The sequence below is a fragment of the Agelaius tricolor genome, unplaced genomic scaffold, assembly GCF_023055355.1.
Source record: "Agelaius tricolor isolate 1412-34295 unplaced genomic scaffold, bAgeTri1.0.p SCAF_3, whole genome shotgun sequence".
NCBI classification, from domain to species: domain Eukaryota; kingdom Metazoa; phylum Chordata; class Aves; order Passeriformes; family Icteridae; genus Agelaius; species Agelaius tricolor.
The window spans coordinates 40,259,833-40,275,134 of record NW_027269263.1 but is presented as its reverse complement, the minus strand read 5'-3'; the positions used below and the strand labels follow the sequence as shown (position 1 = coordinate 40,275,134).

Here is a 15,302-nt window from a genome sequence, read left to right as displayed (position 1 = left end):
CCTACCTCCTCACGCCTGTGTTTCAAAGATTCATTTAGGCTGGAAAGGGCCTCTTGAGATCACCCAGCCCAACTGTAATCATCTGTGGATGACCTAGAAGGTTTACCTTTTTTCTTCATGAAGAACCTGTTTCTCCCTCTTGGTAGTGATTCGGATCTCTCATCCTAATTTTCCTTCATCCCTGGCTTTCTAGGGTATAACTGGTTTTTGCCCACATTAGGGTTAACTGCCTTCAGCTAACAAAAACTCTATCTTTTAAGAATTTAAGTGCTGATTTCTTTTCACACAACACAATGGTAAGCTTAAGAAAGCATTAATATGAGATCATTTTGTAGATGACCACCACAACCATGCAGTCTGCATGAAAGATTAACTTCTGACACAAGAGAATGGCCAACAGCCACTAAGAGATAAAAAGCACCAGAAAACTTAAACCTGTATCCTAACAGCAAAAATAGAGCAAGCAGGGCAGGGGGAGGGAGGCCACCAGTGAAAAAATTGTATCTGAACACATCCAACACCTCTGTTGTTAGCCACAGGTCTCCAGCAGCAGACTGAGCAAACAGCAGCAGATGGGGGGAGAAGGCTGAACTGTACTGAACTGTAAACAGAATTCAAGCACTAGCAGAAACAGGAAGTGGCAGAGAGACCACACCTGAGGGTAGAGGTAGGACACCAATGCCACCAACCATACTGGCATGCTTGGAAAAATCTCTACTCACAGAGTATCTATTTTGATGCCAGAAAAAGGAAAGAAAAAGATTTTGAATTGAGAACATCAAAGAGGAGAGATACCAAGGAATACCATACACACAACTCAGCTGTAAGCAGGGCAGAAAGGTAGAAAATTCATAGAAGGCTCGAGTCAACCTTTACCAGACATTTCAAGAAAGCTGGGAAAGACCAGAGTTCAGGCTTTTCAGAAGTTCTTATTTAAACCAGGTATTAACAGAGTCCATGCTTCTGTGAATGTGCTCACTAGCCCTGAATCAGCTACAGGCTTAAACTCATGCTCAATGTATAAGCTTGGATGAGTTAAAATTATAAAATGCATCCAGGCTCTAATTTGCTATTGTAGGCTTACTTTAGCCCAGCATCATCAAAATATATGTAAGTGCACCACAGAACAAGTTTCGGGAGAATACAAAGGCGCTGGTTTGATAATTGTGTACTAAGTGTTTGATGCTACTTTGTGTCTTTGAAAAACTCTCCCTATCCTGATCAATTTCACCAACACTCCCACTCTCCAGATTACAGTAAGACTTGAAGGGTCATCCACTCAGTTCTTAGCCTATTACCTGACAACTATGTACAATAACTACAGCATAGCTAATGCTTCCTAGATATTTTATTTCAGGCTATCTTCTAAAAACATCAAAAGTATGGAGATTTCCACCACTTCTTTTCAGCAGCTATTCCACAATCTAAACTAGTTCACTGTGAAAGTCTTCTTTTATCTTAAATCCTCTCCATTTGTAGTACCATTACATTACTCTTACCTCTAGCTCTTTGAATGCTAAATAATTCCTTCATTTTAAACCACTAAGAATCTTCTAATACTAGACACTTATCATACAACACTTTTGTCATTTCTTGGACAAGCTGTACATGCTCAAGTTCTTTCAAAAGCTTTCTTACTAAGCCAGACCTTTTGTTATTGTATAATCAGGTTTGCTGTTTTTCTCTTCAGTCCCTGCAATTCATTGATATTTTTCTGAAATGCAGAAACCCAGAGTGAATGCAATAACCCAGACGCAAATTTTTTACAAAATTCAACCTCCCAGATATCTTACTCCCATATGCTTTCCTTATGCTAATGATGTGTGCAAGGATTCTTAATAAGAGCAACACTGAACAGGGTACACAAGGTTTTCCTCAAGTCAACCCTCTTCCTTGAATGAGAGCTGAGCAAACCTAGGGACTATTTCAAGTTCAAGGCATATTAATGTTACAGAAAATCTTAAGACTGTCTTTGGAACAGCTGGGGCACAATATGCAAATGCATGCTTAGGGAGCTATTAAAACACAGATTATTGACCTCAAAACTAGAAAATATCCTTTGGAACCCTTCTGGATCATTTCACAGCTGTATCTAAAGACTGATGGATATCCAGACAGAGTCAAGGCTGGTGCATGTCATCTTTGCTTTTAGAATAAACACTATGGACGTAACCACCATCTAATTATACTTAAATAAGCATTTATGCTGGGGAAATTGCATAAACATTGCTCTAACAGAGTATAAACATTGCTCTAACTCTACAACTGCAGGTCTTTTTGTTATTATACTCCATGTTTTCAGAGAAGGAAATAGCCACTCAAATTCCACTAACAGAGTTCTCAGTTATGGATCGCTAGCAATATTGATTGTAATGGCTCCCTTGGAAACATTACAGTCTATCATAGCAATTTTGGTGCTGCAGCAAATATGTTAATCTGCTAAAAGCCTTTTGAACATTGTGTCTTTGGAAGTCTCTTTCAGTCTGCTGGTTCTTTTAAACCATGCCCATTGCTTTAGCACCTTGCAAGAGCCCAGAACTGTGAGCAGCCACTCATGAGATGACTCAAGCTAAAAGTCAGCTAGTTCTAAGTTTTTCCCTGTTTGTCTCTCTGAAGTCATCAGCATCACACACACCTCCCAAAATCAAAGCAAGCACCAAAAAACCAAAAGCAAATAAAACATTAACAAATAAGAATTTTTTGCTGTGGAATTCTTCCATGTTGAAAATGGCTACAGAAATTTTTTTCAATCTGAAATGTCTAAGTGAGCATTCATAGTAGGTGTTTATTGTGGAAAAAATGTCCAGGCAAAAAAAATTTAAAAACCAGAGTACCCTTTCTTATATTTCTCCTCAGATTATCCTGAGAGGAAATGATTTGGACAATGCCAAGATGGAAAAAAATAGCATGTCTTAAACATTGAGACAAAACATAGAGGAGTTTAGGCAAAAACAGATGGACAGTAAAAAAGAATCCAACAGTGAAAAATCCTTTTCACCCCTTATTCAGCTGTGCATTAGTAGCACAGGTAGGAGAATACAGATGCTCAGTGGATCTGCACCTTGGCACAAAACCAAATGGGACGAAATATAGGGAAGAGTCACTACAAATTACAGATTTCTGTGACAGCTATATAAAATTTCCAGCCCTTACCAATGGTTTTAAATAACTTATGAACTCAGTGCTGTACATCCCTTAAGACCCAGTGGAAGCAGTGAAGTTAACCATACCTGGAACTATTTTCCAAGGTAGCACCTGTATACCCTGGAGGATACAGACTAGAAGAACATAAGCTGGGGAGGAGGGGAGAGTAGAAAACCTATTTCCCACATCTTATAAGCAAAAAGTAGAGGGAAAATAGACATTGTGATTGATCTAGAAGGGATGTGTAGGAAATGCTGCTATCCTTTGTGGCATCTCACTGAAGAATGAGCCATGCTGCAGTGGGGGAAGAAACCATAAAAAAAAAAAAAAAAGATTAACCTAGCAAGTCTCAGGCACACTTTGTGACTACAGAACTATGCCGCAGCAAAAGTAATTATATAAGGGTAGCAAGACCTCATTTTCCCCCATCACTTCCTCTTGCTAATGCATTCCTCCCTCAGCAATATGGAAAGATGCACTTGACAGCTACCTAGAAGGGCCACTGTCCTCTCTCTCAGAGCACATGTGCTGGGTTCTCTGTGGCACACAGGACAGAAGCTGTCCTGCTGTCAACATCACATCTTTTAACCTCAGCAAACACCACTGCCCAGAGAGGCTGCCAGGTGAGCAGCCATCTGCACCTGCCTGCCCTTCACAGGGATATCAACATGGAGAGAGGCTCTTTGGCCCCACTCCTCCAACCATCAGGTCCCTTCTCACAGCACCAACCATGGCTCTGCCCCACATCCCCACACGGACACCATTGTAATGTATTCCCCTTCCATACGTGCCTTAGAGCTGTACATAATACTCATCTTCAGCTTTCCAACAAAATGCCAGCTGGAGCCCTGAGATAATACAAGCCCCAACAAGGATTTTGTACTTGCAATATTCTAGAAGAGGCCTCATTGTAAAGGCACAAAGAAGCAAATGCAATTCTGTTTCCCCTTAGTCAGTATGAATCGTTTGGGGCAATGCTGAATATATAAACAATACATGGTTATTTGCATTAACTTGAAAAAACCAGACACTCATTAAAAAAAAATTTTAGAGATTCATTATCATCCCAGTAGAAAACAGACCCCCAGGGACTTCAATATATTGCAGGTATCAGATACAACTTTGCTGTGAAAAGCACAGGCTCAAGTCCACAAGAACACAGTAAAACACAACATTGCTTTAAATTGAGTCACACCCTGCTGATAAATAAATGCAGGTATTAATTCACTCTAAAGGCTGAAGTATCAGAGACTGGAGATGTTAGCTGTCATACCAAGCCCAGGCAAAGCCACCAAAGTCATGCTGGAATTTAACAGACTGAAAGGTGACAAGAGCCCGTATCAAGACACATGGAAAGAGGTGAGAGTAGAAAAAAAAAAAAACAGGGAAAAAAACCCAAAACCAATCAAACCCCCAACAAAACAATAACAACAAAAAAGCCCACAAGCAACAAACAACAACAAAAAAACCAACCCTAAATTATTTAAATGGAATATTTAATCTCTGAGATTATTACCTCGCCCTCCCCAGAAAAAGCCCACTGCAGAAAATCAAAAGAAAACTAAACAAAAAAAAAAGACAACAAAGTAACACTTTGTGTAAAACACCTTTCCTTGGGATGAATAATGACAATGTTTAGAGCTGAACATAAAACAACTTTGTTGCTTAACACTTATACTTCTGTGATAGCAATGCCGAATACATACTTTCAACAACAATATTTATTAGAAACTTTCAGCATAAAACAGATGCAATCCCCAAATGCCACAGGCCAGGTCAAGTTTTATGCCATTCCTTAACATTATTTGTGTCAATTCTGCACTAATGACTACATTCAGAGATTACAAGCTTTTCTTCTCTCAGTTTCTGTATCTGCAATACTTCAGGTTACTGTTCACTTTCCATTTCTCAGCCCTACCCTCTACTGTACTATTACAAGCATCAATCAGAAGCTCAAGATATTTAAGTCTTTCTTCCATAACTTTTTCCTCTTTATTTTACAGATAAACCAGCACAACCAGTTAGCAAGCAACACAGTCTCCAGTTCTGGGCATATTGATGAATATTCAGTAGGGGTAAGTGCATCATAGTTATCCATGCATTAAAATCCATGGCTTAGGATGGAAAATTGATGCAGGACCCTCACATGCTATCTCCTTTTATGGGCGGGGTTCTCAAGCAGCAGACAGTTTGCAAACACCTCCTCTTGCTACAACTGCTCCCCCTGCCCAGAAGAGGTTGAGTTCTTCTGGAGCAAGGGTATGTCTCAGAGGAGCAGCTTGACCAGCAAAGGCAGCCCAGCTTTTCAGGGCTCTCCTGCTCTCCCTCAGCACCCAGCCTGGCTCCCCAGCAGCATTAATCACAGTCCTGGCAGTGCCCTACCACAATGGTTACTGTTTGCACAGGTGCAGAGGCGACTTTAGAAAGTTCCAGAAGTGAAAGGCAGCAAAGGGAAAGCTTATGCTGTTATTCCAGATACACCAAAACCTTTCTGGCTACCACATTGTCAGAGAGCAATTGCTTACACGAGGCATTTCTAACATCAAAAAACATGCCAGTGCCTACTGAAATTGAACTTTGATTAAAATTTCTGTTATCTACAGATGATCTCTGTGATGGAGGTCCCACATTTTGAGGATTCAATGCTTCTGAGTGAAAACAGTTTGCATGCAAGACAAAAAAAAGCTGCAGTAAGTATTCACTCTGCAGTCAGCTAAGACAGTTGGCAACATTAACATCCTCATTCCCAGCTGTCTGTTACCACTCCTTTGGGAGATGGATACAGCTGGAGAAAGGGGATTTTACAGGACTGTAATCCATGTCACTGCAGTCAGCCAGGTTTGCTCCTGAAGCTGGCTGATTTTGCCATCAGCAGACACGGGAACACTCGCATAATCTCTTGCTTTGGAGGAGTTGTGGGGACAGTAACCTCTAGCTTCTGGGCAGTGATGAGCAGCTGGGAACAGAAATATTTTCAGCAGGCTCAGCTGGAACCTGGAGAAAGCGTCTGCCCACAGTTTCAATGACAGGTGGCAAGGAAAAAGCAGTGTGCGTTGTAAAGTGCACAGGCAATGTAAATCCTATTTCTGTGACAAAGTTTACTCATCGCTGCTTTTAAGGCTTTTTTTAGCTTCCTTATTTAGTAAGTGTCCAGAGATGACATCATGAGACAAAACAGAGTGAACTTTCCAAAGGGTTATAAGATAGAGTAATATTTTCTTGCTAGCATTTTAAAATAACACACTAACGATCCACTCATACAACAACAGATAACACATCACTTATACCAAGAAGCCTGGTTTAGGGGTGCTTTTCTTTTCTGCCAGCATTTTGTGCCAGCCAGCACCAATTCAAACAACAGTACTGCCGAGTCCTTTCATTCATCCCACTGACAGATTAAATTATTTTCTGGTGTTTCATAGCACATCTTGATCCCCATCAGAATATAGCATATTTTGCCTCTAAAATTGCCCCTCCTCTGAATAGATTCCAAATTCTGCATTGAGATACATAATCTCTCACATTTTCATGACTGACACGTCCTTTTTATCTTTTACTTAAATGCATGTCTCTGTGTTTGTAGCCATCTGACTGCACTCTTCTGTCCACCTTTTAGCCTTCCCTTTGAAGAGAATATACACCCTTTGATGGGCATATACTGTCCTCACACATCACCTGGCTTTCATTTGTGCTGCCTCTCATCCCCTGATTTACAGTGTAGCTTCCACCCCTCTCCACTGGTGCTGGAGGCAGTTAGAAGGTGTCTCCATTACTACACACACACACACACTCTCTTTGGACAAAGACAGTCTGATGAACAGTATCTGCTCTCGACAAGAGAGACCCAGAATGACTACTGAAATACTCTATCTATAAAATATATATAATACAGAATTTAAAGGGAGGGTGACAAAATGTTATTGCCTAGTGAAATGCCAGAGAGCAAGTTACTCTTGCAGCCCCTCTTTAGAGTGTCACATCTCAGAACACCATTTCCTACTGCCAGTTGAAATATCTGGCTTTACTGGGACCTTGCATGAGCTTCATGCTGTATCTCCTAGCACAGACTTCAGTCAGTCATGCAAAACCGTCCTCATCCTTCAGCCTCTGTTGTTGTGGTTTTGTCTGCTTCTTCAAACTCCCCTGCAGTTACATATGCAATAAGTCCTCTTGAAGCAATATGATTTCCATATTTACATAGGAAAGTAGCTACATTGGACTTTCATCTTCACCTATCTCCTCAAATCGCATTAATGCGGTATCCTTACAAAAAAGAACTATAAGAATGACAATGTGTATTTCTCCAAAAGCCTTTTTAACAACATTAATTACACTTCAGTCCACCCATCTGGTTTGGGCTTTACACAAGTGTCATCCCTGTTTTGCAAAGGGAGGAACAAAGGTGTTGAAAATTTCACTGACTTACATAAACAGTTGCCAACAGAGAGACATTAGTGACACAAATATCCTGACTTCTGCTGCTCTGACCAGCAGAGGAATAATTTTCCTCTCAACATATTTTGACATAATAATATCTGCTGTTGGCTAGAAAGTGCTGGCAGATGTTCACATACAGCAACACTAACATTTTTGAAGACTTCCTCCTGTTTTCTATTCATAATTGTATCTTCCCACAAGCTACACTGGAACATTTTACAATTACTTTGCAAATCAAATTTCCAGAAAAAGAAGTTCCTGCAGCTAACTAGACATAGATTACAGTAGCATTCTGTTGCTACCATTCATGACAACCAAGGAGCACCAGACACCTAAAAAGCTTTAGAATCCAGCACCTAAATCTGCTGAAGTCAAGTACACACACAAACACAAAAAAAGTCCAAGTAACAGCAGATTTCAAATGGCTAACATTATTTTTAAATCACAGCATGACACAAGACTGTATGAGTATAATCTAAATTATCTTGACTGGACAGTACCAGACTAAAATTACCTTTAAAGAGTAAGTGCTTACTGTCTTATATGACCTAGAAATACAAGTACCTTTGAAAAGTCACTTACACAAGGGAGAATTTGCCAGAACAGCCAATCAGATGCTAAACTCTTATATTGAAAATTGATGCTACATCTAATTAAGCAGTCAAAACTGACTTTTTGCCTAGAAACTAAAGAGACTATTCTGCTTTAACTATATATATAATTATCCCATCATACATCTTTAATTGTCTATTACCTGTTGGCAGTTCAACATGCCACATTCATAATTTCCTTCTAAAATAGAGAACAGCATTTAGGACTTCTGAATGCTTTAAGCTCATGTAAAGTAAGGCTTTAGAGAATGTGGTCTATCAAAAAGGCAGCATACTAAAGTGTTGTAAATACCTATATGATACGAGAAAAGATTTGTGTCTGAAGAAACCGAAAGGCAAAGAAAGGATGGATCACAAGTTGGAGCTTCCAGAGTAAGTTCACAGATCATTTAAAGTAATTTGCATCATTTCCACAAAATCTTTTCTGTCTAGGACTAAGGCGTCAGCTGGAATAAGGAAAAACCCACACAGACAAACCAAATTTCAAGGCAACACACACACGTTATTTGAAATTCACACACTGCAAATACATACATTAAGAGGCACACATTGCAGCAATGTTCCCAAAGTGCGAGTTCTAAGAGCAGAACAAAAATGACTAAGTGGACCCAGTGGTCTGATCAAGGAAGGAAATTTCTCTATTTCTAAATGCAAGCTCAAAAATTAAAATCTCTCTGCTCAGTAAGGACCCAATTTACTATAAGAAAATCAGTAGTCATCTTATGCAGTAGCAGGGAAAATTATCTCCAGTCCTGCAGGGCATTGAAGACTTCCTAAGGGACACTGAGTGACTTCAACCACCATTTAGACATAAGTGTTTTCATCCTTGTTATTCCTCCAATTGTTCTCAACAAAATAAAAAGGCTGCTGGGAAAATTTAAAACTCCTGTCTTCTTTTGTTACAAATAAACTGCTAACCCATTTGGGAACTATGTACACTTGTAATTGCAAAGAACGAAAGAAAAACTTGAAAAAAAGTAATTCTTTAGTAACCCAGTAATTTTTTGTCCTGACACTGGGAGAATATACCAGCAGGTCTTATTCTTCCAAACCTCAAATCCTATAACCACTGAAGACAAAGTGAGTTTTAACCTCCCCCCACTCCTTCACCCCAATCCACTGTAGCACAATGGGGCTTCAACTCAGAACTTAAAAATTACACCTATTTTAGGACACAACACCAATCCTACTGGCACACAAATGCATTTACATGCTAAGCAGCAGACCCCTTCACAGAGGTCTCTGCTCTGCAGCCAAAAGCTCATCACAGATGTTTAAAGCCAGCTTGTGCCAGTGCTTCTTAAGGCATATGCCCATGTGTCTCCACATTCATGTCCATAGTGACACATGCTGGCAGCTCCAGGGAAGAGCACCACTAGAGAGGTCACCTTAAAAAAAAAAAAATCCTTTGGCAACTATTAGCTTCCTGATAAATTATCTCATTAATGCAAACATGAAAAAGAAATTCCCTTTCTAGATCTTATCTCCCTTGGATGTTAACTCTCCTGTATGTGAAACACAGCATCTTGTCTGTTGCACTAGAAATCTCTTCAGATCCAAGCTAAACTCCTGGCATGACACAAGACACCAACAATGAAGTTCCCCTACCTTGAAAGTGCAAGCTGAGGTGGAGATGTACTTGTTTTTCATCAGATATTGAGCCACACTCCTTCTTCTTGCTTAGTCATAGATTATAAGGAGCATTTAATCATCTTTCAGAGAAGAGACTTGCTTCTAAAGGCCAGTTTTAGGCTTTCTTTTTGTTTAAATAAGATAGACTTGGGTTTTCTTTCCTAAAAATATTTTTGATTCCAGCTTCATTTAACGTATTAGTATGTTATTAAAGTGTAATTTCAAAAACACACTGACAATGAGCAAGTGTATGGAAAGTAACCAATGCCAATATATTCAACAAGATATTGAGAGTTATTTCACAGTCTTTTACGAATTACAATATAAGAAAGCTTAATAGTTTTTAATAATCTCGAATAAAACTCCTAAATGTATTTTTGGAAGAGAGAAGACTACTATTTTATTTCTATTCCCACTATTAACAAAGAAACAATCACAAGCACTAAAAGAGACCAAAACTCATTCATGGTTTCTCAGGAGGGGTATGTCACAGAAGCGCCAAAGGGCCACTTTCCTTTGGCAAAAAAAAGGTTGCTCTTATTTCAAGCCATCTGCCTCCCTCCTCCGGGGCACTTCATTTCAACATTTTGCTCGACTCACATAAAACTTTCAGTGAGGTTTTCCTTAGCTGGAACTGGGATATGTTTAGCGTTTCCCAAGTAAAGCGGTAGAGTGGGTGGTGCTATTATTCATCACCGCACCCCACGACTCACAAACATGCCATCTGCCATCCCCGTTCCTGCTGTACTTTAATTAAGCGTCTACCAGTCAAAGAAAAAAAAATGGGGTGAGAGAAAAAAAATTTATGAAATAATGGGAGGGGAGCGGTAAAGAAGAGTGCAAGAAAAGCGAGCAGGAAGGGAAGGTACGGAATCCGGAGGTCTCAAAGCGAGCAAGCCTCTGGCGGTGGGGGGACCTGGGGGGCCGTGCCCGTGCGCGGCGCCGGGGCCCGACGGCCACGGCCGGGGCTGCGGGGCCGGGGCGGCCGTACCTGTGAAGAGGAAGGCTTTGCTCCCGTTGTGCAGCCCCGGCACCTGGCGCACGCCCTCCGTGGAGCCTCCCAGCTGTAGCTCGGACAGCACGTCGATCTGCAGCGAGGGGTCCACGCCAAAGCCTGAAACTGACCGGAAAGTGCCGTCACCCACCCGCCGACACGGCAACTTCCCGAGCACCCCCCCAGCCCCTCCGCCGCTCTCCGCACCTGCGGCTGCCCAGGGGCCAGAGCATCGCCGCTGCGAAGCTCCGCCGGCCCCGCTCCCGGGCGCTCTCCCGGCGGGTCCAGCATCCGCCTACCTGGCCCCAGGCAGAGGAGAAGGCAGAGCGTGCTCAAGCGGATGCCCGACTCCATGGTACAGCGATGCGCTCAGTCCATAGTCCCCCCCTCCGGCTGCTGCGAGCGAAAAGCCTCCGGGGCACGGGCTGGGTCCCTCCCCGCCTCACCGAGCGGCGCGGACCCCGCGCCGCCCCGCAGCGCGCATCACGGCGGGCGCCGCGCCGCCCCGCGCCGGCCGGAGCACACAAAGGCGAGGGTGGGAGACGTGCGGGCAGCGCAGCCCTCCGCCCGCGGGCAGACAATGGGGGAGCCCGGCGGAGCCTCCCGCCGCCGCCGCCGCGCGAGCGAGCGAGGCCGCGGCAGCCGCAGGCGGCGCGCCCGTGCCCCGCAGCTCCCGGCCCGCCGCCGCCAGGCGAGCCCCTCCGCTGGAGAGCAGCCGCAGCCTCCGCCCGGACCCCAGGGCAGCGCCGCTCTCCTCCCCGCCGTCCAGCGGGGACAGCGGCGGCGACGGGAGGGGCCGCCGGTTTATGCCACGGCCACAGGAGCCGCCCACCGCCTCCGCCGGGCCGGGCAGGGCTGGGCAGGGCTGGGCAGGGCCGGGGGAGGCGCCGCCGCGCCGCCCCGTCCGCCGGGGGAGCGGGAGCCGCTGTGGGGGGCTCCGCTGGGAACTTTGAGGGGAGCGGCGGGGAGGGCCCGTGTGCCCCCGGAGGCCGCGGCTGGCAGCGCCCGATCGGCGCTGGCCGTGACCCTCGGGGCGCTCTCCTGCCTGTCGGCAGTTCTCGTCTGCCTGTGCTGAAGTCACCGCTTGGTTCCCGTCCCGAGGTGGTGCCGTCCAGGTCTGGCGAAGCCTCCGGTCTTTGAGCACGAATAAAAATAATTTGGGAAAGGTGGGGGGGAAGGGAAGAAATCAGGACGTTTGCAGTAACTGACTGAGATGGGAATGTGCAGAGCTGGCGCCGGGCTGACAGCGGCAGGTTCGTTTGCCCTGTCGTAAAGGACGATTCCACACAGCGGTCCTGTTCTCTTTAACAAACCCTCCTCCCGCCCCAGCAAGTGACATTTCTGTGCCGTACTTTGTGTGCTTATAAAGGGGGCTAAGAATAGCCTTATTCTTCCCTTCCCTTTCACAGACTCCCAATGTGCAGGGCAGAAATCTCTTGTTGCCAGTTTGTCAAATTCTGCAGGATGAAGGACTGGGTTTTTGGGTTTTTTCTCCCTAATTTCATATGCATGTCAGTAAGACCCTGACGTCACCTGGTGATTCCAGTATTGTATATTGACCTCCCCCAAGTTCATCTTCTATGGTCCTTGCAAATTATAAAATCTTTACAAGTAATCTTTCACATCTTTCTCAACAATAACTATGAAGGCTGAAAGAGAAAGCAGTTCTTTCCCTTGAGGTTTTTTTTCTCCCCCCCAAGATAACCATGAGAGTCCATGGTAAATCTCCTTTGTGGACTAAATTAACCGAGATACTAAGCACCATACTAAGCAAACACCCTCTTTCTTATAAGAAAGGAAAAAAAGAGAGAGAGAGAGTGTCTATACATGAAAGTGGGAAATGCAATTCATCTCTCAACCCAAATCCAGAGCATAGGCATTAAAGCTCAGTTCCAGTGTGCCCAACATGCACGTCACCCTTAGAAGAGCTACAGGCTTCATCTCCATTGGTGAAGCCATTACAGCCATTACATTGCAACTGGTCTAAAAACAAACAAAAAGTAAAAGAGCCCTGCTGCTGGTACCACCCATGTAACTGGTCACACAGCATCCCTGATGTTGTATGTTGCATAGTCATCAGTGAGATCCCGCCCCATGCCAATCAGCCTAGCATCTCTTCTGCAACAAAGCTTTGTCTCCAGCCTGTTGCCAACATGGAACTGTGCTTCCAAACTCATGAAGTCCACTGGCTGCCAAAGCAGTCATAATAAAGTTTTCCTTGGGAGAGTTAACAGGAGACAGCCACATATCACTGATTGTTTTCATGCTATTTCAATCACATTGGTTACAGATAAGTCAGCCAGAAGCAATTAATTTGTGAAGAAGTAGGTTCAATGTCTAGAACAATAATGGTGCATAATGAGCCCCGCTGCCAGTTGGATCAGGCATACAAGTGAACAAAGCAAAAGAGGCAAACATCTGCCCGAAGTCCTTTGCAGCTGCCAGCAGACAGTGACATTCTCCATTTGCTGGGGCTGCCAAAGCAACAGGAGCATGTAAATCAGGGGAAACCCATCCCTTTAATAATCTGCTTCTTTCTCAAAAGATCTCCAAGGAGTGGCCACTCATATTCACATATATGAAAAATCACTCGAAACACCATCCAAGCTGCTTTACCTATTTCCCCAGATCTATGTGGAGCCCAGGGCAGACCTTATACACATTCCATGGAGCCGTGTTTCTGCTATGTTAAATGTCAATAGTGACAATATTCAGCTAACCAAGAAGTGAGAAGAAATAGATCTCTACTAACACAAGGAATTATTGATGATTAAATGTTTCAAATGCATGCCTAGCCATGGAATCACTTTCTGATCACTCTAAAACCACAGTTTCACAGTTTTTTGGAGGCATGTCCCTTCTTAAATTTGAATAGTATGGAAATACCTGAAAGAAAATGGGTTTTATACTTTTAGATAGCAGGAATGCTGTTCCTTTTGATGGAAACTATGTGTTTTAGCCAAGAGAACTACAAACACTTCAAACTGAGGCTCACCATAACCTAGTCCACACATGGAAAGGTGGACAAACCTAAGAAAATGGTGCAGCATATGTCTCTAATAACCATGCATCAGTGAAAGTGTTTTCTATGTTAAGCAAAGTTTCTGTTTAAAGAAGCGCATTTCAGATCCTAACCTTTACATGTCTCAGCAATTTTCAAGGCTCTCCAAAGACTAGATGTCTTAGAGGTAGTTTGGGTTTTATTTGGTTTTGGGAGATTTTTGGTTGATTGATAAGGCTTTTTTTGAGTTGGTTTGGGATTTTTTGTTGGTTTGGTTGGTTTGGTTTTTGATGAGCTAAGATGGTTTTTACCCATGCTCAAGGTGAGATTACTCAAGGAAACATCCGTAGAAGACAAGAGTAATCTTCAGCACTTTTTATTCTTGTCCTGGGGCTTTCTTTGAAATGCCACCTGGTCACAGGTATTACTACATGTACATTAAAACACCTTCTCTTAAACTTCTCTTTACAAAACCTCTTGGATGAAATGGCATCCTGTAATCCCACAGCGATGGACATGTCAACAATAACACAAACACATTTTTTCCAAGTGCAAGCAAAAAGGCTTCTTGAGGAGACAACCCTGGAATCAGTCACCATAATCTTATATTTACAGCAATTTTCATATTAAATGAAGAAATAAGGCATGTGTTGCAATCCTCAAATTCATGAATGGTTTCATTTTAAAAGGGAATTTCATATTTATTATGCACATATTAATTGCAATCATATTAATTAGACTCATATTAATTACACTCATATTAATTATAGGTAATCAGCTGGACCAAGTAGAGCTCTTAAAGCATGCAGAAGCCAATCCAACACCAGAAAAGCACTACCTCTCTTACTGCAGCTTATGTGGGTCTATTTATTTTTAAAGAAAAACATGAATATTTTATTCACAGTAGTTTTATCCATGTATTTCTAAGCTGGAATTGGGATAGTCCATGTGAATTTAAGAAATACATAAGGAATTGTCACTGACCTACTTATAAAACACTGATGCAACTTTTTTCTGAGAGTATATTGCAAAACACAGAGTTGTTTACTCAACACTATAATTGTGCTTTAATGCAGCATTTATACAAAAAATATTTGTAAAACATGATGTTCCATAATTAATACCTTTTGAAGTGGAACAAGAATAGTCTGTTGTCACAGAGAAGCAGCTTTTTAATTGAGTAAATTTGATACTGCTGGGCTTGAGGACTTTTTATTAGTTACAGTTAGGGAAAATGCAAGAGGCAAATTATGTTGCAGCACTTTCTGTCAATACCCTTCAATGTGGACTTCTGTCTTCATTATATCATTATGATCCTCGTTTTCTGTCTATGAAAACTGTCATATGTAAAAATGGTACAATTGTTGGGTGATGTGTAAAATGCCATGAGGGACTAAAGTGAGATCACCATACTCATTTTCACTTGTTTTCTAAATGATGGCTTCAACAGTGACGAACAAACTTAGATGCTGTTTTTCAAGAA

General features: G+C 42.6%; 1 protein-coding gene across 2 annotated transcripts in view; it reads right to left on the bottom strand.

Moving 5' to 3' along the window:
* Positions 1 to 11,258, bottom strand: part of NELL2 (neural EGFL like 2) — a 134,344-nt gene extending 123,086 nt beyond the window's left edge. Inside the window, exons 1-2 of one of the 2 annotated variants that reach the window (XM_071423566.1) lie at positions 11,118 to 11,258; positions 10,816 to 10,938 (exon numbers count right to left, since the gene is read on the bottom strand). In XM_071423566.1, coding sequence (XP_071279667.1) covers positions 10,816 to 10,938; positions 11,118 to 11,172 — 178 coding nt within the window. In that variant the 5' untranslated portion in view covers positions 11,173 to 11,258. Of the gene's footprint in view, positions 1 to 10,815; positions 10,945 to 11,117 lie in introns of both variants that reach the window. The other variant, XM_071423565.1, reaches the window with a different exon arrangement.
* Positions 11,259 to 15,302: the final 4,044 nt, after the last annotated feature.